Source organism: Podarcis bocagei (genome assembly GCF_964188305.1).
Source record: "Podarcis bocagei genome assembly, chromosome: 17".
NCBI classification, from domain to species: domain Eukaryota; kingdom Metazoa; phylum Chordata; class Lepidosauria; order Squamata; family Lacertidae; genus Podarcis; species Podarcis bocagei.
The window spans coordinates 13,739,853-13,765,479 of NC_138143.1; the positions used below are offsets into that span (position 1 = coordinate 13,739,853).

At 45.6% G+C, this 25,627-nt stretch overlaps 1 protein-coding gene across 1 annotated transcript in view; it reads left to right on the top strand.

Annotated features, from left to right (window-relative positions):
- The first annotated feature begins 1,890 nt into the window (after positions 1–1,890).
- PUM3 (pumilio RNA binding family member 3) overlaps positions 1,891–25,627 on the top strand; it is a 29,381-nt gene continuing 5,644 nt past the window's right edge. The window contains exons 1-16 of the mRNA XM_081176499.1: positions 1,891–2,072; positions 3,319–3,501; positions 5,396–5,531; positions 6,732–6,807; positions 8,217–8,310; positions 8,391–8,457; positions 10,397–10,571; positions 13,684–13,787; positions 14,388–14,466; positions 15,034–15,132; positions 16,691–16,744; positions 17,323–17,403; positions 19,705–19,847; positions 21,603–21,825; positions 23,319–23,406; positions 25,054–25,144. Of these exons, the coding sequence (XP_081032625.1) occupies positions 1,985–2,072; positions 3,319–3,501; positions 5,396–5,531; positions 6,732–6,807; positions 8,217–8,310; positions 8,391–8,457; positions 10,397–10,571; positions 13,684–13,787; positions 14,388–14,466; positions 15,034–15,132; positions 16,691–16,744; positions 17,323–17,403; positions 19,705–19,847; positions 21,603–21,825; positions 23,319–23,406; positions 25,054–25,144 (1,781 nt within the window). The 5' untranslated portion in view covers positions 1,891–1,984. The remainder of the gene's footprint in view (positions 2,073–3,318; positions 3,502–5,395; positions 5,532–6,731; positions 6,808–8,216; positions 8,311–8,390; positions 8,458–10,396; positions 10,572–13,683; positions 13,788–14,387; positions 14,467–15,033; positions 15,133–16,690; positions 16,745–17,322; positions 17,404–19,704; positions 19,848–21,602; positions 21,826–23,318; positions 23,407–25,053; positions 25,145–25,627) is intronic.

Below are 25,627 nucleotides of genomic sequence, written 5' to 3' on the forward strand. Positions count from 1 at the left end.
AGCAGCACCTGAAAGACGAGCCAGTGGATCCCGGAATCTGGATCCAATGCAAAGGCAGGACCTGATGCCTGCTGGCTGGGAGCTCCCGCTTGGGCTCCGTGGCCACGATCCGAGGCTGGGTGCCCCCTGGGGGCCCATCTGCTTCTCCCAGCTGGCCTTCGTCTTTCTTTTTTTTGGACTACAACTCCCATCCTCCATCACTGCTGGGGCTGCCAGAAGGGGATGATGGGAGTTGGAGTCCAAAAAGACCCCTTCTTCGCCCCCTTTGGGATGAAGGGGAGGCTCTTGGCTGACAGGAGAGCATAGCTGTCAACCGTCCCTTATGTGGCGGGAAACTCCCTTATCCCAGCGCCGTGTCCCGCTGCTGTCCCTTAAATTTCCCAGGTTTCAAAGGAAGCAGCTCCTCTCCCTCCCAGCCAAGGAGGAGGGAGGCTCCAACTGTGTTGCTTGGCTGCCCAGCCCGCCCCCCTCCGGCCTCCTCTCACCAGACTTGGCCGCTGGGAGGACTGGTGGGAGCCTTGGGCCCCCTCGCGGCCGCCGAACTGAGCGTCTCTGCCTGGGGCCTCCCCTCTGCCTGTTGCCGCCACTCCTGCTAGGCCATACTGCGGCTGCGCCGCCGAAGGACCCGGATGAGATGGGCAGCCTGGTGCGGCCTATGAATTGCTGAGGAGACTTGAGAGGAGAGTGAGGGCAACCATAGCAAAAGCAGTTCAGAGAGAAGAGGCGAAGGCGGAAGCGCAGGCAGGTGTTCCAAGGGCTAAGCATAGAGGGGGAAAGCGGAGGAAGGACCGCAAGCGCTTCTCCCATAGATTTGTAGTGGTAGATTAGCATAGATGGTCTGATCTGCAGGTTTACTTCGGGCGCTATTTCCCACCCCCTCCTCTTCTTCCCGCCCTGCCTGATGGAACCGAGAGCTGCAGATGGAGCACGAGAGAAAAGATACAGAACTGCAGCAGCAACTTCGTAGCTTAGACTTCGTTTTGCGCGAAAAGTGGTTGCTGCTTGTAGTTATTTAATTGCAGTGTTTCATCAGCTGGTGTCTTGAGCAGCAACCTCTGGAAACGAAGGGCTAAAAACCGGCACTGCTCTCCCAAATTAGAGTGGTACCTCGGATTAAGTAATTAATTCATTCCGGAGGTCCATTCTTAACCTGAAACTGTTCTTAACCTGAAGGACCACTTTAGCTAATGGGGCCTCCTGTGGCTGCGCTGCCGGAGCACGATTTCTGTTCTCATCCTGAAGCAAAGTTCTTAACCTGAAGCACTATTTCTGGGTTAGCGGAGTCTGTAACCTGAAGCGTATGTAACCTGAAGTGTATGTAACCTGAGGTACCACTGTATCTGGTCCCTTTTAACTTCGTATTTCAGCTGGTTGACTAAAACCCCTTATTTTGGCTGACGATCCCTTATTTTCGAGGCTGCTGGTCCCTTATTTTCAAATCTGTAAGTTGATAGCTATGCAGGAGAGGTGCTTCCTCTCTCTCCCCTGAAGGCTCCCTACTCCCGAGGAGGCTCCCTCCTGTGCTCAGCTGCATAGGGATGAAGGCGCAGCCATTGCTCCCAGCGCGGCCGCCTGAGCGTGCCGCCGCCGCCGCCACGCAGCCCCGAGCGGAGACTCCCCGCGGAGGGAGCGCGCAAAGGGACGCGGCCGCTCAAAGAGGAAAGCCAAAAGACGGGCGCGCGCATGTCACTCTGTCTCCTTTCTACGTCTATGGGCCTCGCCGAAGCCGCGGCCGTCACTTCCGCTTCCCCTTTGGAGACCGGGAGAGTGGCGGAAGGCGCCCCCTGCTGACCACCCCGCCGGCGTTCCAACGGGAAGCGGAAGTGCTGGCAGATGTGTCCCGCTACGCGGATTCTCGCGAGACCCCCTTCGTCCAATGGGAGCTTCCGCCGGAAGGAGCTGGGGAAGAGAGCGGAAGTGCGGCTGGAGACTTCGCCGGGAGGGTGGCACGTGGGGCTGAGCGAGGAAGCGAGTTTTCCCTCCAATGGAAGCCAAGCGCCGACGGAGGGGACCCGCAGGCGGAGGAGGAAGAGGCCCCGGGAAGAAGACGCTGGCCAGGAAGGCCGAGGAGGGTGAGGCGGGGGCGGGAAACGGGCCTCCCCTCCGAGGGCGAAGGCAAAGGGGTTGGGGGGGGGACGTGGGTGTGTTTTATGGGCCCCTCCCCTCACTCGCATCGCCCGGGTCTGGGGAAGAGAAGAATTCTTGTTGGGAGTTGGAGGTCTCTGGCCGAGATCTTGCGGAGGCTTTATTATTATTATTATTATTGCTTTGTGTACCATCTGGTGGAAAAGTGCAATACAAATTTAACACATACATAATTCTATGAACCGCCTTCAGACCTCCGGGTATAGGGGGGTAAAGGTAAAGGGACCCCTGACCATTAGGTCCAGTCGTGGCCCACTTTGGGGTTTAACCCACAGCACCACCCACATCCCATAATAATAATAGAACACCACAATTTGTAGTCCCTCTGATTTTATTTTTTTAAAAATCCTTTCTTCACCTTAGCAGAAGTAGTGACAGCGTTTTTGTCTGCTGTTTTCTTTCCAGCATGGCAGTATGTCCACTTGATCCAAATTCTGTTCCCGTTAAATAATGTATCCTGTTATGTATTCTACGTTTCTAATGATGAATAGACAGTGTGGAATTTGAATTCGTTTTCACAGAGGGTGGGCCATTTTCTAGTCACCATAATTATGTGAAGAAACCTGACTTGGAAAGTGGAAGACTGTGTTTTGTTTTGTTTTTTAAAAAATCATGTAGGCATTTTTTATTTATTAAATTAAGGTATGAATGTATAGAATCAATACAGTTCCCTACCCCCAGGAAGTGACAAGCCACATGTTTCATATAACTGTTTTAACATCACTGTTACAAACAAAGTGGAAGACTGTTTGATGTGAAGTTGCCCACAACACTTCCCTGTACTTTAGCATATAATTCTGCTTTAAGCACACCAGTGGCAGGGATAAAGGGTAACTCAAAATATATCCGCTGGAAAAAAGTTCTGTCATATTAGCTGTATGCTATGTACTGTATGTAAGTCCACCGAATGGTAGGGATTGTTAGATAAAAACTAATCTAATAATCAAGCGGTTTCTACCAAAAAAGTAATTATATTTTATTTTTTACAAAATATACAAGTGCATTATGTGTTTTCCATCTTAAGGTTTTTGTCCCATGTTGCCTTTTGCTCTTCCATTTATCCTCCCTGAATTGAAATTTCAAAGTTGGACTGAGAAGAATATAATACATATTGAATACAAACTGATCTGTTGTTGATTTTGTGAAATTATCTCTTTTGAAAACTTGAAATAGATACTGGTCCTCCAACCAAATTAAATAGAAAAAGTGGTGAAGATGGCAAGCCGAAATTTAAACGTAAGAAATTTGAGAGAGGAAACAAAAAGCCTGGTAAAACTGGAGTGAAACAATTCAAGAGTAAACAACCATCAGAAAAATTTACCAGGAAGCGCAAACTTCAAGATGATAAAGAAGGAGGTGAGAATAATACTTGGGTTTGTTTAAAGATATATTGATCAAAGAAAGATAAATGTATCAGTGAATCTGCTACTTTTAAGATATTTGAAGGCGTCTACTGTCCACAATCTATTGATGATGTGACAGGGCCTTCTCTGCCCTTGGCCCTGTTTGTGGAATGCCATCCCCATAGAAGTTGCCATTTTTTTTGGTGCCAGTTCAAGACCTGTCTTATTTGCTCAGGCTTTTGAGTATTTTATCTAGTTGGTTTAGCTTACTGAGTAGCTTTAGTTGTTCCTATTTGAGGTGTTTTTATGGTTTTATCACTTTGTATTGCGTGATTTTTTTAAAATTTAAGTGTTCCAGTCCACTCGGGTACCTATACAGATGATGAGCTATAAGTAGTTTACATCTTAATGATGAATGTTTTCTTTTAAAGAATGTGTGAATTGTGACCAGCCTGCATGCTGTAGATTCATCTCTGTACAAAACTTGCATTTAGAGCTGAGACAGTGGTTTGAAGCAGGGCCCCACAGTGCTATGCTGGCCTTGGTAGTGAAGTAAAACATTGTGTTTCCTAGGTCCCGCCCAGCGTTCAAATTAGCCAGGCGCATTTTGCACCTGGCTATTGTCCACTTGCAACCAAGTGAAGATGCCTGGGCGCCAGGATGGTGCCTGACGTCTCCACCATGTGGGGATCATTGGATCTGACCTGTTTTCACACACTAACAACACATCCTGTAGAATTCTATCAGTTATATGTTATCTGCAGAAGGAATTTCAGAAATCAAACTGCTTTTTCTGTGCCGTCTGAACAGGCGCAGTCACCATTACGAAAAAGATGTTGGAATAGGCCGATATATATGTGGACTGTCCCTGGATCATGTGACTTTTGTTCTTTAGGTTCTCCAAGCTCTTAACACTGCTGAAGGTTGTCATCTGAACTAGCCAGCTGTTTAACTGAGAATCAATCACAGTCAGTCCATCCTTTGAAAAATAAGACTTTAGAGCTGTCTTGCCCCCAAATGGCAACTAGGCATTCCTTTTGGGTGGCTGTAACCTTGATTTAGGGAGCCATTTGGCACCTAGCTTATATATCTGAGTTTCTAATGCTAACTGGTAGGTCCCATCCCCTCCTAGCTTGGCCCCAGGACGGGCCCTGCCTGACTTTCTTGCAGGGAACTAGACAGTTTGGCTGCTGCTTGGCTTGTATCTTCTTTGTGCCTCAACAACACAGCAGCCAAACCATCCCAAGCTTTCCTCCTAACATGGGAGTGAGGAAAGGTGCAGCAATAGCCACACAACTCCTGGAATAATACCTAACCAGTCACGATTTTGTCTCCCAAGGTTGACGGCAGCACACTTGCCATTGCAAATGTAGCAAGGACGGATGGTCAGGAGCATGAGTTATGCGCCTGAGGTTCAGATTTTAGTTAGGTCATGAGTTTTCAGAGCTTGCCTTGGGCAAAACCCACACCTGTAATATCAGGATAAAAATGGGTCAGAGCTCCATGATAAAGAGCAGGCGTTTTGTATGGAAATGGTTGCTAGTTCAACCTTTGGCATTTGGAGATTAAGGAAAGGTGGAGAGTCACTAGAGAGCCTTTGTCTGAGTCTACTCTACTGGGCTATATGTATCCATGGTTCAACTTGGTATCATGTAAATGAACAAGCTGCTGTTTCAGAATAAGCTGTAACAGTTTTAAAAAGTTGGTTCTTTCCTCCAGACTGACATTCTTGGAATTTTAAACAAAGGCACAGCTGACAAAAATTGATCAGGGAAGTATTTCTGTCGGAGAGGATCCCATGAGCAGAGCAGTCTGCACCCAACAGTTGGCACTATTTGTTAATTAACTTGTGTGACGTTTGATGCATCTTAAAGTGTGCTACAAAATGAATGCATTTTTGTCATCAGGGTTGGCGCCTAAGAAGCCTAAATGGGACGACATCAAGAAGAAGAAGAAGGAGCTGAAGCAGAGCCGACAGCTGAATGACAAAGCCAACTATGATGTGGTGCTTAAGGGAAAGCAGATTTGGGAATCTCTGAGGCAGTAAGAACGACTTGCACTGCACTTTCCTGAACTTAACACTGTACTTGTTTTTCCTTCTAACGAAGGAAAAAAGTTTGTCCTGCCTTAGACTTCAGTATAACGCGCACACAGACATGGTTTATTGCTGCAGTTGTCTGTGTGGATTATAAAACTGAGGCTGTACGTCAGTGTTTTAGGTTCATTAAAAAAATAAAATCATAACTAGATGAATATGTGTCCTTCATTAAAGCATGGATAAAGGATTACAAAAGAACCTTTGGACAAAGAGGCTACCTGCGAGTTGAGCACCCTGCAGTGTTTGTCACCTGCTGTTAAGTGTTTGGCTTGAGTGTAGAACCCCAGGCCGCCTCCACACCTTGCTTTTGCAGTGCTATGATGATGCTTTAAACAGCCATGGCTCCCCACAAGCTAATCTGGGGGCTGTAGTTCTCAAATTGGTTTGACAACCCGTCCCTCTTCCCAGAAAACCCTGGGAATTATAACTCTGGGAGAGGATAATAAGGGTCTCGTGGCAACGCTCAGCACCCTTAACAAGCTACAGCTCCCAGAATTCATTGGCAGAAGCCATGCCTGTTCAAGTGGTTTTGCTTTAAAAGTGTGGTGTCAAATCTCTGCTCAGTCTTAACTCATTAAATGGCCTTGGGCAAGTGGCAATCTCTTCACCTAATCTGCTTTACCCGGTGGTTGTGAGAGCTCTCCTCTCCCCCCTCAGCCATCCGTTGCACTGATCATGCTGCTGATCCACTCTGCTACCAAAGTGGCAAGGATCTAGTCATGCAGTATAGGGAGTTGGACTAGATGACCCTAGGGGTCCCTCCCAACTCTACAATTCTTTGAATCTATGCTGTGTTTCACTAAAAGGGTGGGTGCTCTTGTCATTAGAGTTCCCAGTGGAAGGTATACAGCACTGTGTCCTTAATAAAGTTGGGCACTAAGCTTCTTACCTGCCATATTTGTGTGGAGGTATTCCCCAAAGAAAAGGTTTTTGATTGTAGTAAGGGGATGAGCTTTGGAACAGACAATAAGCAAATACTGTAATCTGTTACGCTGCTCTCAGTTGCTTCCGGACAGCACTTTAACATGTTAGTCTTCCAACATTAGATGCCAATTAACTTCTTAAAGTACAAGATAATTCAGTTACTGTTTCAAGAATAATAATAATAATTGTTGCATTGTCTTAAGATTTTCTTGTTTTTGTAGGAAAAAATGTGAGAAGGAGAAGCGGGAAAAGATGTTGAGTGAACTCCAAGAGCTGCTTCGTGGGAAAATAAAAAATGTAAGCAGGATAGCAGAGAATACAGTGAAACATGACTCTCAAATGGCTGGATTTGTTGGGGTTTTCTAATGACGGGGAAAGGGCATGTCTGGTTCTGCTGCCCCTCCATATGATGGGGGCTGGGGGGGGGCAAGTGGAATGTCTGTTCCCAGGCCCAAGGGTCATCTTAACAGTTCATCTACCTGTTGCATCACCTGCCAAGTATCTCAAAGGTCTCCAAGCCCAGGACACAGCTTTTCAGCAGGAAGAGGAAGCAGGAATACAGTGGTACCTCTGTATTTAATTCATTCTGGAGGTCCATTCTTAACCTGAAACTGTTCTTAACCTGAAGCACCACTTTAGCTAATGGGGCCACCTGCTGCTGCCGCGCTTCCGGAGCACGATTTCTGTTCTCAAAGCAAAGTTCTTAAACTGAGGTACTATTTCTGGGTTAGCGGAGTCTGTAACCTGAAGCCTCTGTAACCCGAGGTACCACTATATCCCATTCTCTGGATCCAATTCATTGTATTGTCTTGTACTGGAATGCTTCACCTGTTTTACCATCATCATCATCAATGTATTATTTTTATTTATTAAATTTGTATACTGCCCTATGCCTGCGGTTCACAGGATAAAATCACAATATAAAAACACAAAGCAAAACAAAACAACCCAGTAACACCCCCCCCCCCCGCCGGAATAACCCTCCAGAATCGGATCCTATGATGCCTGGTGCACCTTGTAAGGAAATGTGTTGCAAGTGTTTCTGTTACGTATCTATAATAATAATAATGCAGGTTGTAGGAGCCCTTGGTTGTAGGGACGCGGGTGGCACTGTGGGTTAAACCACAGAGCCCAGGACTTGCCAATCAGAAGGTCGGCGGTTTGAATCCCCGCAACGGGGTGAGCTCCTGTTACTCGGTCCCTGCTCCTGCCAACCTAGCAGTTCGAAAGCACGTCAAAGTGCAAGTAGATAAATAGGTACCGCTCCGGCGGGAAGGTAAACGACGTTTCCATGCACTGCTCTGCTTAGTCATGCTGGCCATATGACCCGGAAGCTGTTCACCGGCTCCCTTGGCCAATAAAGCGAGATAAGTGCAGCAATCCCAGAGTCGGTCACGACTGGACCTAATGGCCAGGGGTACCTTTACCTTTACCTTTAGGAGCCCTTGAAATGCCAAATGCTGGAACGGTAAAAAGTACAGGGGCATTCCCCCCCCCCCATTGGTTTGGTTTGTTTACTTGTCTAATGCCAGCACACTCATACGGTTCATTTCTTTGTATTATGTTTTGGCAGCCCCAGTTAGCTGCAGACAACTTTTAGGAATTTTGTTAAAACCAACAGTGAAGATATATCTGTTGAAATGCAATGCTGCCTAAATGACTTAGGGGGAATGATTCATCTCAAAGGAACCATTTATCCCCCACAGATGGCGTTTGCTCACGATTCGACCCGCGTCATCCAGTGCTACATTCAGTTTGGCAATGCAGAGCAAAGGCAAGAAGTATTCGAAGAACTGAAAGGTACAGTTTCCAGAAACAAATGGCTTGCCTTCAGAGCTCTTGGTGTTTACAGCTTCTTATGGTAGTTTCTTATCCCACAGATAGTTTCACCGAACTAAGCAAAGCCAAGTATTCCAGAAATATTGTGAAGAAGCTTCTTGCCTATGGGTAAGTTTTTCCTTTTTCTACACTTCTCTCCACTTCTGAGGGAAGTCAAGCCAGAGAACAGAGTGTAAAGGAGAGAATGCGGGAGCTGGACTGTGGTGCTTGGCTTCAGATCCTTGCTAAGCTTACTCTCTTGTGTGTCTAAAGTCCTCTAGCTCCAAAAGACAAAGAAATTGGTTTCGTCTCTTCCTAGTCACTGGATACTACTGATGTCTGTCCCACATCTGAAAAATGCCAATTTGGTTGATATGACTTGGATATGTGACTAAAGCAGCTCATAGCATCATCATATGTTAAAAAGTCATGCCATGTCATTTGTAGGCAACTTCTTTTTCTTTCCAAATTTTTTTTATTGGTTTTCACAACATTGTAAACACACATAAGACAAACAAACATAAATCATAGCCTAATTGAAAATTACACTGATTAGCATTGTTAAGTGACTTCCTCGCTTCCCCTTGGTTGAATTTCATTGCATATCCTTTTAACGGTTTTCCAAATCGCAGTTCTTATAAAATTTAACTTAAACATTAACATCCTTAAATCGTCACATTATGAAATTAAACATATTAATTCATCCCTTAACATAAATAAAATCCTAAGCCAATTAAGTATCTGCAAGCTGTTTTCAGTTAATTTAACTTAACATATTTAACTAAGTAATCATTAAATTTAATCCACTCTTCCTGAGACTTCTCCTCCTTCTGGTCGTGGACTCTTCCGGTTAGGTCGGCTAGCTCCGAAAAATCCATCATCTTCATCTGCCATTCTTCTATTGTTGGTAATTCTTGGGTTTACCACTTTTTAGCTAACAAAATACGAGCAGCAGTTGTGGCATACAAAAAGAATTTAACATCTTTCTTGGGCAATTCCAAACCTGTTATTCCAAGAAGAAAGGCCTCTGGTTTCATTATAAATGTATATTTCAACATTTTTTTCAATTGATTATAAATCTTTTCCCAGGAGTCTTTCACCTTGGGACAGGTCCACCACATGTGATAAAAGGTTCCTTCCTTTTCTTTACATTTCCAACATAGATTTTCACAGTTGTGATATATCTTTCAAAATTTTACAGGAGTCAAATACTTCTAAAACATAGCTCAGGGCATGAGACTCTACTTCTCCCTGAAGTTTGGTGCAAGTGCCAGGAAGCCCTGGAGAGGGGCAGGATTTCTACCAAGCAACCAAAAACTAGGATTGGCTACCAAGCAGAGCCAAACTGTCACTCAGTGATTGGCCTGCTGCTGACGTCTCTCTCTCCTATGAAACTATGTATATTAATACACATAAGACACTCACACACAGTGAGATAAAACGTGGGCTGGATCCAGACTGCCTTCCATGAACGGAATGGCTCTTCCAGTTCACAGAAGGCTTCTGATCCAGCAGAGGGATCCAGCTGTCGCAGGAAGGGAAGGCAACGGCTGCTGCTTCATCCCTCCCCCTGCAGAAGAAGAAGAAGAAGAGTTTGGATTTGATATCCCGCTTTATCACTACCCTAAGGAGTCTCAAAGCAGCTAACAATCTCCTTTTCTTTCCTCCCCCACAACAAACACTCTGTGAGGTGAGTGGGGCTGAGAGACTTCAGAGAAGTGTGACTAGCCCAAGGTCACCCAGCAGCTGCATGTGGAGGAGCAGGGAATCGAACCCAGTTCACCAGATTACAAGTCCACCGCTCTTAACCACTATACCACACAGGCTCCCAGCACTATTCCACAGGGTCCCCCAAAGGAAGAGGAAGGTGGCAAAAGTTGCCGCTCCTTCTGACAGCTCAGTCCCCTTGCTAATGGCGGCAAAAGTTTGGATCAGAGTCTTTCTTGTCTCCCCACCGTTGAAAAAGAATAAAAAAATCAGTTGTGTTTAATAAGTGATTGCTCAAAGTCTCTGGTCCACTTTTCTTTTCCGACTTTTGAGCCGCTATCTGTGTTTATTCCTGAAACAGAACGAAGCCACAAATTGCAGAGATAATCAAAAGCTTTAAAGGCGAGGTCAGGAAGATGCTGCGCCATGCGGAAGCGTCGGCTGTGGTGGAGTACGCCTACAACGACAAAGCCATTTTGGAGCAGAGGAACATGCTGACTGAGGAGCTGTATGGGAACACATTCCAGGTCTACAAGGTGGTGTATCGAGGCAACTTTTTGGCAGCTTTCCCCCACAGTATTGTTTTTAGATTTTAGATACAGTGTGCCGTGGAAGAGAAAAGGAAGGGTGGCCAACGGGAAAGGAAATACAGTGGTACCTTGGGTTACAGACACTTCAGGTTACGGACTCCGCTAACCCAGAAATAGTACCTCGGGTTAAGAACTTTGCTTCAGGATGAGAACAGAAATCGCGCAGCGGCGGCAGCGGGAGGCCCCATTAGCTAAAGTGGTGCTTCAGGTTAAGAACAGTTTCAGGTTAAGAATGGACCTTCAGAACGAATTAAGTTCTTAACCCGAGGTACCACAGTAAAGGTAAAGGGACCCCTGACCATTAGGTCCAGTCATGGCTGACTCTGGGGTTGCGGCGCTCATCTCACTTTATTGGCCGAGGGAGCCGGTGTACAGCTTCCGGGTCATGCGGGCAGCATGACGAAGCCGCTTCTGGCAAACCAGAGCAGCGCACGGAAACGCCGTTTACCTTCCCACCGGAGCGGTACCTATTTATCTACTTGCACTTTTGTGCTTTCGAACTGCTAGGTTGGGAGGAAAGTACCACTGTACTGCTGTTTTATTTCCAGAGCTGGAGCTCTGAAGGTGGGCCCCGCTGTACATGCAGTCAGTGCTGTTTGTGTCTCGCCCCGACAGAATTTCCTTCCTATCTTTGAAGTCCTTCACTAGAGCAGAGCAGAGCATACTTGGGGCTAAAGGATGTTGTGTCTTATCTACACCAGGAAGAGGTGGTCTTGGGAATACCAGCTTCGCCACTATGAAAACTAGGAATTCTGTTTATAAGCAAACCTGCCATTCCCGTGATTCTAGTTAACATCTTGATAGCTTCATTAAAACTGGGATACATAGCATCCTGATGCATAGATCTAAGCTAGCTGTTTCAAAAATGTATTGGCATCTGAACACATGTTTACTTGGTCCCTTCTCTGGGGGTTGACTTTACAGTGGTACCTCTGGATGCGAACTGGATTCATTCCGGAGCCCCGTCCGCATCCAGAAGCGAATGCATCGTGGGCCACAATTCACCGCTTCTCTGCGTGCGTGTGACATCATTTTGACCGTCTGTGCATGCACGAGCGGCGAAACCCGGAAGTAATGCACTCTGTTACTTCCGGGTCGCCGCAGCGTGCAACCCAAAAATACTTATCCCGAAGCTACCTCAACCCAACGTATGACTGTTTTAAGAGAAGTTGGTTCTGCTTAAATGACAGAGGCCAACTTGAAAGACCTGCCGCCATGTTTTAATTTGTCTGGTGTGAAACTCTGAATGCAAAGGCTTTATAGACAAAAATAGGTATTTGATTCCTGCAGAATTTAGAGATCTCTGGAGAGCATTGTTTAAGTTGATTGGTTTGCAATTATTGATCATTCAGGTACAGTATAAAGAAGTCTTACAGTTGAATTTGCTATACAACATTTGACTTTTGACTTCAGTTTGAAATGGTCTAGTTCCATGCCCCCATTGCCATTTTTAAGGATTTAAAAAGTAATCATTAGCTTACATTTGAAAGGGAGTGGATTTATTAGGAATTTTCATGTTTGAAAATCTGGATAGAGCCATTCCAATTCCTATTAAAAAATTAAGCTTAATGAAGTTCTTTTAAAAGCTTTGAAGCCATGAATACTAATACGCTGTTACTTGAATTCTCCTTTCATTATGTGCTGCATCATGTTCTCTTAAAGACTCACAGATCACACATTGTAGATATCTTTAATGAGAGACCAATTAACAGGAGTTCCACTTTGCACACTAATTAGAAACTGCCTTCTTTTGGAAATGGTAGCTCAAAGTGAATTTTAGAAGCAGTTATACCTGCTGTTTTAACCCTTTTAAAAGCTGTGCATGAATAGGAGCTACTTCAGCCTTTTTAATAGGACTCCTTTGCAAATTCCACTGTGATCCTTAACCTGCTTGCAGAGAAGTCGGATTTCTTCACTATATAATAATAATAATAATAATTTATTATTTGTACCCCGCCCATCTGGCTGGGTTTCCCCAGCCACTCTGGGCGGCTTCCATAGAAACCAAAAATACTACCTGATTTGTGGTTCTGATGGGCACTCGGGTGCAACCGCCGGCTCCTCTATCAGTTCAGTTTCAGGCACAGCTGCCCTGGTTCTGTTGGGGATGTGCGAGTAGGAAGCCAGCCCCTGCATTGCTGTGAATTGGGATATCGTAGGTTTGACCATCTGAATGAGTCAAAGTCTCTGTGCTGGAACTGAGAGGCCACAATAAGGCAAGAGCGTCTCATATTTCTTTAGAACCAAAAAAGGTTGTACCCAGTTAGGATGGATCTTTGCAGAGCGCACTTGAACAAAATAATAATGGGGCAGTTCTCCCTTATTTGCAGCTCTTTTTATTATAAAAAAGTATTCTCCTCTATAGGTAAAACTGGATGGATCAAAAAGGTCAAAGGTGAGGCTGGATGAATACACAAATATAATGAATTAGTGCATTTCCCTTCTTTTTGTCCCAATTACAGTATTAAAATAGGCAGGCAGAGCATTTGACATCTGTGTGTGTGCTTCACCCTTTAGTCACATAGTTTTATACACCTTGCTTTCTCTCCAGCCTGTCATTATGTTTCATCAGGACCTCTAGTATGTCAATAAGACAAGGTGGAGCTGCTTGCATCAACACAGGCTGCAAGATAAACTCTCGCAAATGTATCCTTGGAAACGGAGTGCAGTTCAGGCTGTTCATAAAATGTCCTTTGCTGGTCACTAGGTTCAAAATGCCTTTTGTCTAGATCTTTCTGGAGACTTCAGTTCCCTCTTGAATGGTTAAATAGTAGGTGCCAGCTGGACCGTCCTTCACAGGTCATCTGAGGTCCGTCACAGGGAAGTCATTGGCTTATTAGAGGTGCTGTCTCTATACGGAGCCTCTCATAGAATCATAGAATCATAGAGTTGGAAGAGACCACAAGGGCCATCGAGTCCAACCCCCTGCCAACTGAGTCTAATGAGGTCACAGTGTCAAGATACAGTGGCAGACTTGCTTTATTCTGAAGATTCTTCATTGTGCTTTTGGCTCTTTAATGTCATTAAAATTCAGCGTGGCGGCTTTTCTTAATTTCAGTCATCAGAACACCCAACTTTAGAGGAAGTGTTGAAGGCTCAGCCTGAGAAGCGGGAGGCCATTCTGGATGAAATGAAACAGATCCTGACGCCAATGGCGCAAAAGTAAGGGCAACAATTTAGTGTGAGGCGTATTGCAGCCAACTGCGGAGCGCTTCTCTTAAAAGTTTGTTCTCATCCCTTTTAACGTCTCTTGAAATAACTTTGAAACGGTTCCATTTTGAATGTTGTAAACACTTAAGCTGGTGAAAGCCCAGCAGATCTTTCCAAGATGACTTATTTAATGTGGGAACGTTGAAGGCTCTTCAAAAACAAAATCAGTCCCCAGTGCTTCTTCTTGCCTTTTGGGTCTCTCTCTCTCTCTCCTTAAAGCAGGAGTGGGAAAACGGGGACCCTCCAGAGGTTGATGGCCCCCAAATCCCGTGATCTCTGACCATTGACCATTGCGTTGGGGCGGATGGGACTTGTGGTCTGCCAACATCTGGAGAGCCACAGAATCCCTGCCTGAGAGAGAGCCAAGGAGACACATAGGAACGCAGCCAGGTCCTGTGCACAGATTGGTTCTCTGGCTTGATAACTAGCCTGCTCTGGATGCAATGCAGATGTATCTATAACTTCCGTTACAATTCTCTGCACATGCAGTTCCATGTCATGGTATTATGTAAGTACAGACTTCTGTTTGTTTTCCCCCTTTTCATCTTACAGGGAGGCTGTGATAAAGCATTCATTGGTGCATAAAGTCTTTCTGGACTTCTTTATCCATGCTACCCCAAAACAGAGATCGGTAAGTATTGGCACAGCTATGGGTTTTGATCTGGTTTCATGTTAATGAATAAACAGTACAAGTGCATGCCAGGCGTGTCTAACTCTGCAGAGCTGTGCCTCTTTGCAGCACATGTGCCTTCTCCTCTCGCTGGATTAGGAATCTGAAGCATAAGGAAGGCACTTCAGAGGATCCGCATGGTCTTGATGGGATGCGCACCTTTCCCACTTCCTGGCACAACTTGCCAGGCATCATGTCTTGAAGCAGGACAGGGCTGAATCAAGAGTGCTCAACTCTTGGTTTCTTTCTGGCTTCATTTGCTAGACATTCTACCTTATTGAATGCTGGCAGGCCTGGGATGTTGGTGACCAAAGCACACTGTTCTTTGTCATGCCAGTGGCCTTGGGCTCTTCTCTTTAGTTGCTCTTGTGTTACTCTAGTTCTGAGAATTTGAAATACTTTCCATTCCTGGTTGTAAGGAAAATAACACAGGCCCACAGAGCTGATCAGAATAATACCATTTATATTATGGTAGTTGATTTGTGTTAAATTCATTAAAACCATCTCCTTAAATCTGGATTTATCTAGGAAATGATTGAGTCAATCAGAGAATCTGTAATCTACTTGGCACACACGCACGATGGAGCCAGAGTCGCCATGCATTGCCTGTGGCACGGAACGCCCAAGGTTTGTATGCAGAGTCGCTGGTCTGTGTGGATCAAATGAGAATTGGTGAGACCTTTCTAAAAAGTTTCACTGGGGAGCCTTTTCCCCTCGCTACTTAGCTGTGCCTGACTTTGACAAATGTGATTGTGAGACATAAAAGAATGGAAATGCCCAACCCTTTCGTTAGAATTAGTATCTAAAAGGTACTAAGGAGGCTTTATGACTAGCCTTGCGCCTCAAATGGAATGGCAGTGCTTATCATGGTGCCTTGGCAAACATGCTGAAAATTCAAACTTCAGAGAGAGAGAGAGCTGTGCCTTCATTATGTAAATGCTTAAAGCTGAGACTTGTACATAAGCTGAAGTGCTGTTCTCAGGATCTCTTCCAGTGCTTTCCCAAAATACTGAAGACTTACAGGCTGGTTGCAGCACCCAGCTTGCTTATTTTGCATCCCATAGGGCAGGGATGTCCAAGTGGTCAACTGCGATCGACAGCAGTAGATCGCGGGCTCATTTTCCTCTGGGGTGGGAGGGAGAGCATCTGTCCCCACCCACTCGCTATGTCCTTGATTTACGCACGATTGCAAAGATGGAAGAGGGAGACTTCAGCCAGGTTTTTTACGTGATTAGCAATGTCTGCCGTTTCCCCCCACCCAAAGCAGCAGAACTATGGGGTTTCCCCTTAAATAGCTGAAGAACTTTGGTTTGGCCTCCTTTGGCTTTCTACCATAAAAAAAGCTCGACAGCATTGGTCGCTGTCCCCCCCCCCCCAAGTGGGTAGATCACTGCTAGTTCCCACCCCATCCCCGGGAGTAGATCGCAGTCTCTTGGGAGTTGGATGTCCCTGCCATAGGGAGTTAAAATGCCTCTTTGTGGAACATTGAAAGGTGTCCCAAGCCCATCAGCGAAGAGAGGAGAGATGGGGAGAAGAAGCTCTTCCTCTGTCTCTGCAGTGCTCTTCCTCTCCCTGGATTCAGGGGTGCAACGGGGCCGTGGTCCCAGTCTTTTTCCAGCATGTCTCAGCCAGCCAGGCATGCTGCCTTGACCTGCTGTGAATTGCTGAGAACAACATGCATGTACATGCTGAGAACAACGTTGCATGTTGTAGTTGAACTGGACAAGGGGAGGTAAAGAGACAATAAACAGCAAAAACAGAATGAAGTGAGGTGGGAGCAGAGATGAGATTACAGAGAAATATGGAGAAAGGGGGGCAGTTAATAGAGAGCAGAATGGGGAGGGCGGGCAGAGAAATGGGATATTGCATGACGTACTTCCTCACGGAACCCTGATGGACGCAGGAGGCTTAATTGATCCAAGTGGGATCACTTAAGGGATCTTCTGCAGCAAGCTTTCCTTTAACAGTCATCTGCAGGGCGGCTTTCCATCCTTCATATAGAAGTGGGGTTCAGAAGGATCTCAGACTTCTCAAGGGCTCTGGCCTCCTCCAAATGGGTATATTTGCTGGAATGTTGCACATTCTGAAGTCAGAAACCCGACATTATGCATCGGCTCTGCGTTCATTTTAAAGCTTGTTGGCCTGACACGCTAATTTATTGCTTTTTCTTCATTTCTCTTGTCAGGACAGAAAAGTCATTATGAAAACCATGAAGACCTATGTTGAAAAAATAGCTAATGTGGGTATTTTTAAAGATGTGTTTGGTAATTTTGAGCAGCGGATTCCTGTGCATATATACTCAGAAGCAAATCTGTCTTAGGAGTGCGGCTTAAAAAAATCACTGTTGTGGCCTTATTTTCAATTGGAACTGCATGGATTGAGAAGTTTTATTCTCAAGTGTTCAAGCTTATGTATATACATGACTTTAAGGAAGAGATTTGAACCTAGACAAAAAAGCAAATTCCATAGCAAAGGGCCAAAAATAGAAGCAGGACTTCTAATTCTTCATTTGAAATAGCTCTGCTTTACACAGAAACAACTGAGGGATGATGACAGGGCTGGGTTTTTTGTTTTGTTAATAAAGCATTCCCCACAAATGAAACCTTAAGCACATTTACTCAGATGTAAGTCTCTCAGAGTTAAGTGAGGCTTAATTCCCAGTAATTGTGCATAAGAATTAGTATGATGGAACTTGTTATTGTGTGAGATGAATAGTCATTGTTGATCTTTAGCAAATGAACTGGACCAGCTGCTTGGTTAATCGGGCTTCTGTGTCTTATGTCTTATGATGTTCTTGCTTTTGGGTTCCTATTTCAGGGCGAATTCTCACACTTAGTTTTGCTAGCGGCATTTGACTGCATTGATGACACTAAACTTGTGAAACAGCTAACTATATCTGTAAGTAATCTAATTCTCAAGATTTCCCATTTCACTTAGTAACAAGGTGTAAATTACACTGGAAACGCTCACGTGTTTTTAGGCCTGGTTTTCAAACATTTCAGGTTTATTTTCTTGTAAGACAAAACTAACTTCATTGTGGTGGTTTCGCTGTTGCTTGGAATGCCATAGCATGCTCCATTTACTCACTGCTTTGATTTGAGATGGTATGTGTGCTGGAAACTCTCAAGTTATGCTGAATCGCTTGGCTACCTAGTGAGTGATTATGCAAAGAATTAAAATATTCCTCCCAGTGCAATACTGCTCTTCAGTATCAAAATAGATGATACTTCAGCTTGCACCATTTCAGAGTATAAGGTAAATTTCAAGGTCCAATGTAGTGCATTACCTATAAAGGTAAAGGGACCCCTGACCATTAGGTCCAGTCGTGGCCGACTCTGGGGTTGTGGTGCTCATCTCGCTTTATTGGCCGAGGGAGCTGGCGTACAGCTTCCGGGTCATGTGGCCAGCATGACTAAGCCGCTTCTGGCGAACCAGAGCAGTGCACGGAAACGCCGTTTACCTTCCTGCCGGAGCGCTACCTATTTATCTACTTGCACTGGTGTGCTTTCGAACTGCTAGGTTGGCAGGAGCTCACCCTGTCGTGGGGATTCGAACCGCTGACCTTCTGATCGGCAAGTCCTAGGCTCTGTGGTTTTACCCACAGTGCCACCCGCGTCCCTTATCTAAAAATGTACACCCAGTCAAAAACAGGGTGTTGAAGCATGTGGTTCTTCTGTTCCCCTCCCCTACATAGAATCACAGAACTGTAGAGTTTGAAGCATCCCAGGGATCATCTAGTCCAACCCCCCGCAAGGCAGGAGGAGCAAAGCTGTGATTCTCCAGGAGCCTGCTTGTTTGTGCTAAGCCATGGTTTGGGTTAGCATTACACTCAGACCATGGTTTTGTTATGTAGAATCTAGGTCTCCTGTGCATTGAATTCTTCGGCAAGTTTATAACTGCAAAATGCACCCAAAGAGGTCTCCACATCGTTCATAGAAGGTGGTAACGCTGCATGAATCCATTGACAGCTACTTCATTAAAATAAGGAACGTGAACGTCTTTTGCAATATTTCATCACCATTTCCCAAACTATCCTCACCTCTCTGTCTAATAAGTGCAGCGTTGCCACCTGTGTTAGGTTAAATGGATGAATCCGTCTTCAGGCAACGTCAAGGGGCATGGCTCTGTCTTGACTTCATCTGCCTCAGACTTCTGTGCAAAATAGAGAGCACTGGCTGAAAGTAGGCTAGAAGTCAGGCGGCAATCACATGCTGGAGCCTTGTAGGAACGTGTTCATAGAAAAAGTTAAAATAGATGTCTTGTTAGACTTTGCACATGGGATGAACACCTTTCCTCTAAATTGAGAAGTATTGATGAACAAAGCTGGACTCCTCAGAATAATTTTGCCATTAATCCACATCTAAAAAGTTTATACTAATTGTACCTGCAGATATGCTTAAAGGTGTTTTTCTATATATATACACTCTCCCCTTTCTAAGCATGCAGAAATAAAAAGAGAAGAATTACTTAACAATACAAGGGAAGGAGGTGGAAGGCATGGCTACTGTCTGTCTAGTGCAGTGTTTCCCAACCGGTGTTCCGCGGCACACTAGTGTGCCGTGAGACACCGGCTGGTGTGCCGTGGGAGGGAGGCGGGCGAGAGGCGGCGGCGGCGAGGATCCGCGTCGAGCCGGGGGCGGCTCCGCGGTGGTGGTGCCGAGCGGCGGGGCAGCGCGCGCAAAAGGGAGGAGCGCGAGACAGCGGAGGAGGAGGAGGCCGGCATGTCCGGGCAGCAGCAGCAACAGCAGCAGCAGCAACTCCCGGCGACGGCTCCTCCTCCGCCCGCTATCGCAGCCGCCGCCGCCTCAGCTGCCGCCGCCGCCTCAGCTGCCCTCGCTCTGCTGCCTCCTCCCACCCCGGCAAGGGGGAGGGAAAAAACGTTCACTTTTGTGCGTCCCTCCCGGCGTGACGCTGCGCGCTGACGTCACGGGGCGGGGCTTTAATGGTGGTGTGCCGCGAGATTTTTTTCCGGTAAGCAGGTGTGCCGTTGCCCAAAAACGTTTGGGAAACACTGGTCTAGTGCACATGGTTAAGTCAGTTTTTGTCTGTGTTTGGGATGGGCGCCCCTACATAGGTGTATTGCATGTATTACAGCAGCAGTGAAAACTATGAGCCAAGATTGTGATCCCTCTCCAAGTAACTAAAAATGAAATTGTTGAAAACAATCTTCCACTAACAATGCTTTTCCTCTTCTTTTAGGAAATTAGCGATTCCTTAACCAGCATTGTAAATAACAAATATGGAAGGAAAGTCCTCTTGTACCTGTTAAGTCCCAGGGATACTGCGTATTTCTCACCAGCAATAATCAAAATCCTGGAACAGGGTGATGGAAATGCTTACAGGTAAGCAGAAAATGCCATTTCCACAGTTTTGTGGACGTCCAAATTGAACACTGTCTGCCAGTTGTGCAGAGAAGCAGTTATTTGAACGAAAGGAAACTAGCAGAACAGGGCTTTCCCCGTGGCATTTCTGTTAACAAGAGTGGAGGCTGGAGAGGAAGGCTATGAGATGATCACCATTTGTTCACATTGCTTGTGTACATTTGCATCTGCTCCCAGGGAGTGGGAGTGGCTGGCTGCACCTAGGTGGAAATGTCTTGCATTGAGCACACGTTTACCCTGCTGCATCTTAGAGTGGCTAACCCATGATTTAAATGTAATATATACGCCTAGAAATACCGTATTTTTCGCTCCATAAGACGTACCTAGTTTTAAGAGGAGGAAAACAAGAAAAAAATATTCTGAACAAAACAGTGGATGTATGATTTTTGTGGTTCATGCTATGGCCACAGACATGTGACCTGATGGTGAATTTGGGATGACCCAGTGCAAAAATCCAGAGGATCCCTGTGGATCCGTGCTTTGTAACCACGTTTTTGCACCATTGCGGCCCCACGCAACAGTGGGTGCATGATTTTTTTTGGTACAGGATGTAGCCATGGACATGCTATGTGATCTGATGGTGAATTTGTGGTGACCCAATGTAAAAATCCTGAGGATCCATGGGCATTTACCTCCCCTCTCCCAGACAGCCCCTGCTAGCATCCCTTATCTCTCTCCGATCCCACTGATCAGCTGTTTCCTTTCAACACTCCCTTCCCTCATGTTTGCCTTAGTGAAATGTCTTTTCCTTAGCTGGAGCAGTTTTTTGCTCCTCCTTTTCTTCTAATTTCTCTCCTTATTGCTTTAGTCTTCCTGTTTCCCCCCTTTGCCAAGTTTGCTGTCTTTATCTCTCCACTCCCAGGCAGCCTCCCTTATCTCTCTCCCCATTGGCAAACGATCAGCTGCTTTGTTTCAACACCCCCTTCCCTCTTTCAAAACAAAAAAGCATGATCTGCTTTTTGCCCCTGGGCAATTCGGCTCCAGGGACCACACTTTCGCTCCATAAGACGCTCAGACATTTCCCCTTACTTTTTAGGAAGAAAAAAGTGTGTCTTATGGAGTGAAAAATACATACTCCAGACGCAAAAAAGGAAGCTGCCCTCGTCACAGTATGCGCACCCCCCCAAACAACAGGGGCATGGTCCCCTCCTGAAATACAACATCTGTGAATAAGGGAACCATAACTAGTTTCTCTCTATGAGGGCCACATGTAGCCACCATGATCTGTGTGCGTGTGGCAGCCTGTTTCTCCATCCCTTGCAATTATGGCACTTGCCTCTGCCCCACGTGTAGCCCCCCCCCCAAAAAAAAGCAGTGCTGGTTCTCAGAAAGGGGCCTCTCTGTGCAGATGCAGCCAGGCTTGTCCCCCTCAGTGGCAGGTGGGCGAGGGTCTGCTATTAATTTGATGATTTCCTGAAGGTTAATCCTCAGACCCAGCCATTTCTCAAGGGGTGGAAGGAATCATGTCGGCATGGAGCTCCCATACCTCTCAGCTACGATGTAAAGAAGAGCAACATTGCTGATGCTTCTGTGGCATTCTGAATTGAGGTGTAAAAGCGTAACCAATTTTCCATTTATGCAGGTTATATTTAGTGCGTTCCGGGGAGAAAGCAAGAGGGCTATGTTTGGATTTTAAATTGGACAATTTGGAGTGACTGGGTTATGTTGTACCAAACCAAATTCCGGCAGTAAAAGAGCTGCTTTTTATTCTAACAGTAAAAAAGATGTAGATGTTCGCCGCCGTGAACTTCTGGAAGCTGTTTCTCCCGCCTTGTTAAAGTACCTGAACGAACATGCTGAAGAAATGGTGATGGACAAGGCAACGTTCATTGTGGTGACGGGAATCCTCAAGGCTGCCGTTGGCGACGTCCAGCCAGCCATGAAGGCCATTGCTGGCCTCGCAGCAAGAGAGATGGTTCCAGGGGGCAAAGATGGAGAGGTAACTGTGCCTGAAAAGGAGCAAGCGGTAGAGTTAAGAATTGGGGGTCCCTCTCTGGGGGGCCCCTCCCTGTGATCTGCTGCAGTTTGGCTGTCAAATTGGGATAAACCAATTTATCCTGATTCAAGCACTGGACTACAGGGAAGGGCTTGTCAAGTCTCATGCAGGATCCTGGGATCCAGCTGGAAGGAACTGCATAATAATTCTTCCATTCCGAAGGAATGATAAGTAGATAATGAGATTTTTTTAAAGCACAATTTTGGGATCATTTTTAAATGATAAGGAGCAAATTGTTGGGCTGTGTCCACTTGGGCAGCAGGCTTTGTGCAGGCGACAGAAGGTCCTCTTTCTCTCTTGTAACTCTCTGCCCTTCCTCAAAACCGTGTCTGGGGGGGCTCCGCTGGAGAAGGTTTACAGGGGTGGGGGTGAAGAAGGAACGGAAGCCCCGTCGTGCGAGTGGAACTCGGCTCATGCAGCGTTGGGTAGAACCCATTATTTTTAACCTGTTCCTGAAACATAGGATAACAACATCGTTTCTTGTAGTTGAATGAAGTAGTAAATGTTCTAGCTTGGAGTAAGTTGACTACTTTTGTGGTTTTATAGCTGTATGATCCACTGACTATACTATACCAAATACACAATTTATTTCCATAATTTCAGCATGTGGCATATTTTGTCACTTGTCTAAATGGTACTTTCCTATAACCTTGAAGCACACTGGCATTTTAGGAATGCATTTGGAGAAAAGAAGCAGATACTTTGGGCTGAGGGTGTTGCATATACCGTATTTTTTGCTCTATAAGACTCACTTTTTCCCTCCTAAAAAGTAAGGGGAAATGTGTGTGCGTCTTATGGGGTGAACGCAGGCTGCACAGCTATCCCAGAAGCCAGAACAGCAAGAGGGATTGCTGCTTTCACTGCGCACTGATCCCTCTTGCTGTTCTGGCTTCTGAGATTCAGAATATTTTTTTTTCTTGTTTTCCTCCTCCAAAAACTAGGTAAGTCTTGTAGAGCGAAAAATACGGTAATTTACACCCAATGTCTTAAATTTTGTATTGGTATATCTGCTTGTAACGTCATTGTAAGCACTTGGCAAATAAAACTTTCATGTATTTTAACCACCTAAAATCTTTAATTCTGGAGCACTAAAATTGCTTAAGAAATCAAAAGGCAGGAAAGATAGCTAGTTAATGAAGTGAAAGTAAGATGATGGGTAGGTTAAATTTAGTAGAAACTCCAGTGCTTAATGTCTAAACAAACAGCCAGGCCTCTAAACTTATTTAAATGTTCTGAATGGCTTTCCATTTGGCAACCCCTGATTACTTAATGTACCACTTAGTCATGTGGAGAAAACAGATTTTGTTTGTAGGCAGCATTTCTAAATATGCCTGAGCCTTGATCTGATTCCTGGCATTTCAAAAGGCACAGATTGTGATACAGCGAGGGAAGTAAAAAGCACTGCAGGGACTTGACTTTTCCTGTTCTTTTCAAAGCTTCATATTGCAGAGCATCCAGCAGGTCACCTGGTTCTGAAGTGGCTGGTTGAGCAAGACAAGAAAATGAAGGAGAGCGGCCGGGAAGGTATGCTAGTAATTCTGCAAAAGACAGTGGAGTCCCTCGTCACAGTCTGTCTAAATGCGTAAGGGACAATGTGGGAGGGATGCAAAGGCTCGTCTGCACTAACTGTTAACCTTGAATCGCTTTGCTTGAAGTGTTTAAATGCATGCTTCCGCCCTGGAAGCATCCAGGAGATTTTATAGACTTTGCTTCATCCAAGCTTAAAAGCAGCACAGCTTGGAAGGAGCTCTCCCTCACCCTTAGTGGGCCAAACAGCTGTCATGTCAGTGGCAGTGCAACCCTATATACCTGCTCCGAAGTAAGGCCCTCTTGAGTTCAGTGGTCCTTGCTCCCAGGAAAGTGCTTAGAGGATTGCATCCTAAGTTCCATTAATTGGGCATCTTGTGTACTTCTTCTGTGGAAGTCGGGGGCTGGATACGGAAGGGACGTTGCTGACAGGAGCCATAGGAAGGTTTGCGCAGCTAATACAGAGATTGCCCATTATTTTCTGCTAGTGCGATCCAGTTGCACTTGGTTGTTGCACTTGCAAGCGCACTCGATTGTTGCGCTTGCAGTGCCAGGTGAGTTCAGGCACTGCTGCTGGTGCAGGAGATTGGGGGGCACAGGAGAAAGTCAACTCCAGGCAAATGGGTTCTAAACAAATTGGCGTCACACAGAGTATAATCTCTGTCACCTACAGCTTCAGTTGATTTGATCTTGATAATACGTTTTCCCATTTGAGTCTATGAATTTGTACTAGGGTGGGGGTTGTTTTGTGTCACCACCAACCACTCACAATTTCTTCAAATCGTTTCTGCTTGCAAAGCCCCCTTGTTAAACCGACTGAAGTTTCTGGACATTTTTCTTATTTTGCAATATATCAGAGTTGGGAGGGTCCCCAGTGGTCATTTCGTCCAGCCCCCTGCAGTGCAAGAATCTTGACTAAAGCATCCATGAACATGGCAGGTGCTTTCCATGCAAAGAATTGTGGGGGTATTTTAAGCTCTTGGTGCTGTGAAATATGGAACTGCCCTCCTCTTCCATAACTGGTTCTGTGGGTCTGAAGGTTTCAGTTTGTCACGGCGGTGTCCACATCGGAAATAGCTCTTGCCATCCTGTCCATTAAATTGAGATAGAGGATTGTGCTGTTACAGTCTCGATTATTTCTTAGCATTGCTCAGAAATTAAGGCCTATTACAAATGTGGGGCGCAGGTGACACTATGGGTTAAATCACAAAGCCTAGGACTTGCCGATCAGAAGGTCGGCGGTTCGAATCCCCGCAACAGGGTAAGCTCCCATTGCTCAGTCACTGCTCCTGCCAACCTAGCAGTTTGAAAGCACGTCAAAGTGCAAGTAGATAAATAGGTACCACTCTGGCAGGAAGGTAAACGGCATTTCTGTGTGCTGCTTTGGTTCGCCAGAAGCGGCTTAGACATGCTGGCCAAATGACCCGGAAGCTGTACGCTGGCTCCCTCGGCCAATAAAGCGAAATGAGTGCCGCAACCCCAGAGTCGGTCACGACTGGACCTAATGGTCAGGGGTCCCTTTACCTTTATTACAAATGTATTGAATAGTCAATGGTTCTGAGGCGGTCTGTGAATATAAAGCCCCTTTACGCAAAGTTTTAAATGGGTTTGTGTAGTGTCTAACCTGGTCTTTATTTTTAACAGAATGTTTTGCAAAAATACTCGTAGAGCACGTGGGCATTGATCTTCTGAAGACCTGGGCAAACGTCAATCGTGGTGCGATTATTCTGTGTCGGTATGTACTGCATTTAATGACTGAACTAGCAGTAAAATGCTGCATATGCTTTAGGCAGCAAAACAGCTTCATTGTGATTTCTTTCTTTCCTGTTCTTCTTTCTTATCTGCTACAGTCATAGATGCCTTATGCTGCTGTTCTATTTGCAATCGGGATGTAGCCTTTGCTTGAAAAGTTAAGCATCACTGCATTGCCTTGAAAGCTAAATCTTTCTCGTTGCTTTTTGCTAGCCTGACCAAAAAGTGCCAGGAAATCCCTTCTGTGCAGTACTCTTAATCTGGAATTGCTTTTGAAAGACTTCCCATGGGTTTCTAATACCTTGTCCTATTGCCCCATCTCTTGTTTCAAGGCGTTACTTGGTTTATCTGTATAAAGCAACAAGCGTTTACATTCAGGAGCAACCGATGATTGCCATTTGTATGGTAATTCCATCTACCTCAGTGAATCCACACCATAGAGGCTTGCCCCTTCAAGGCGTATGAT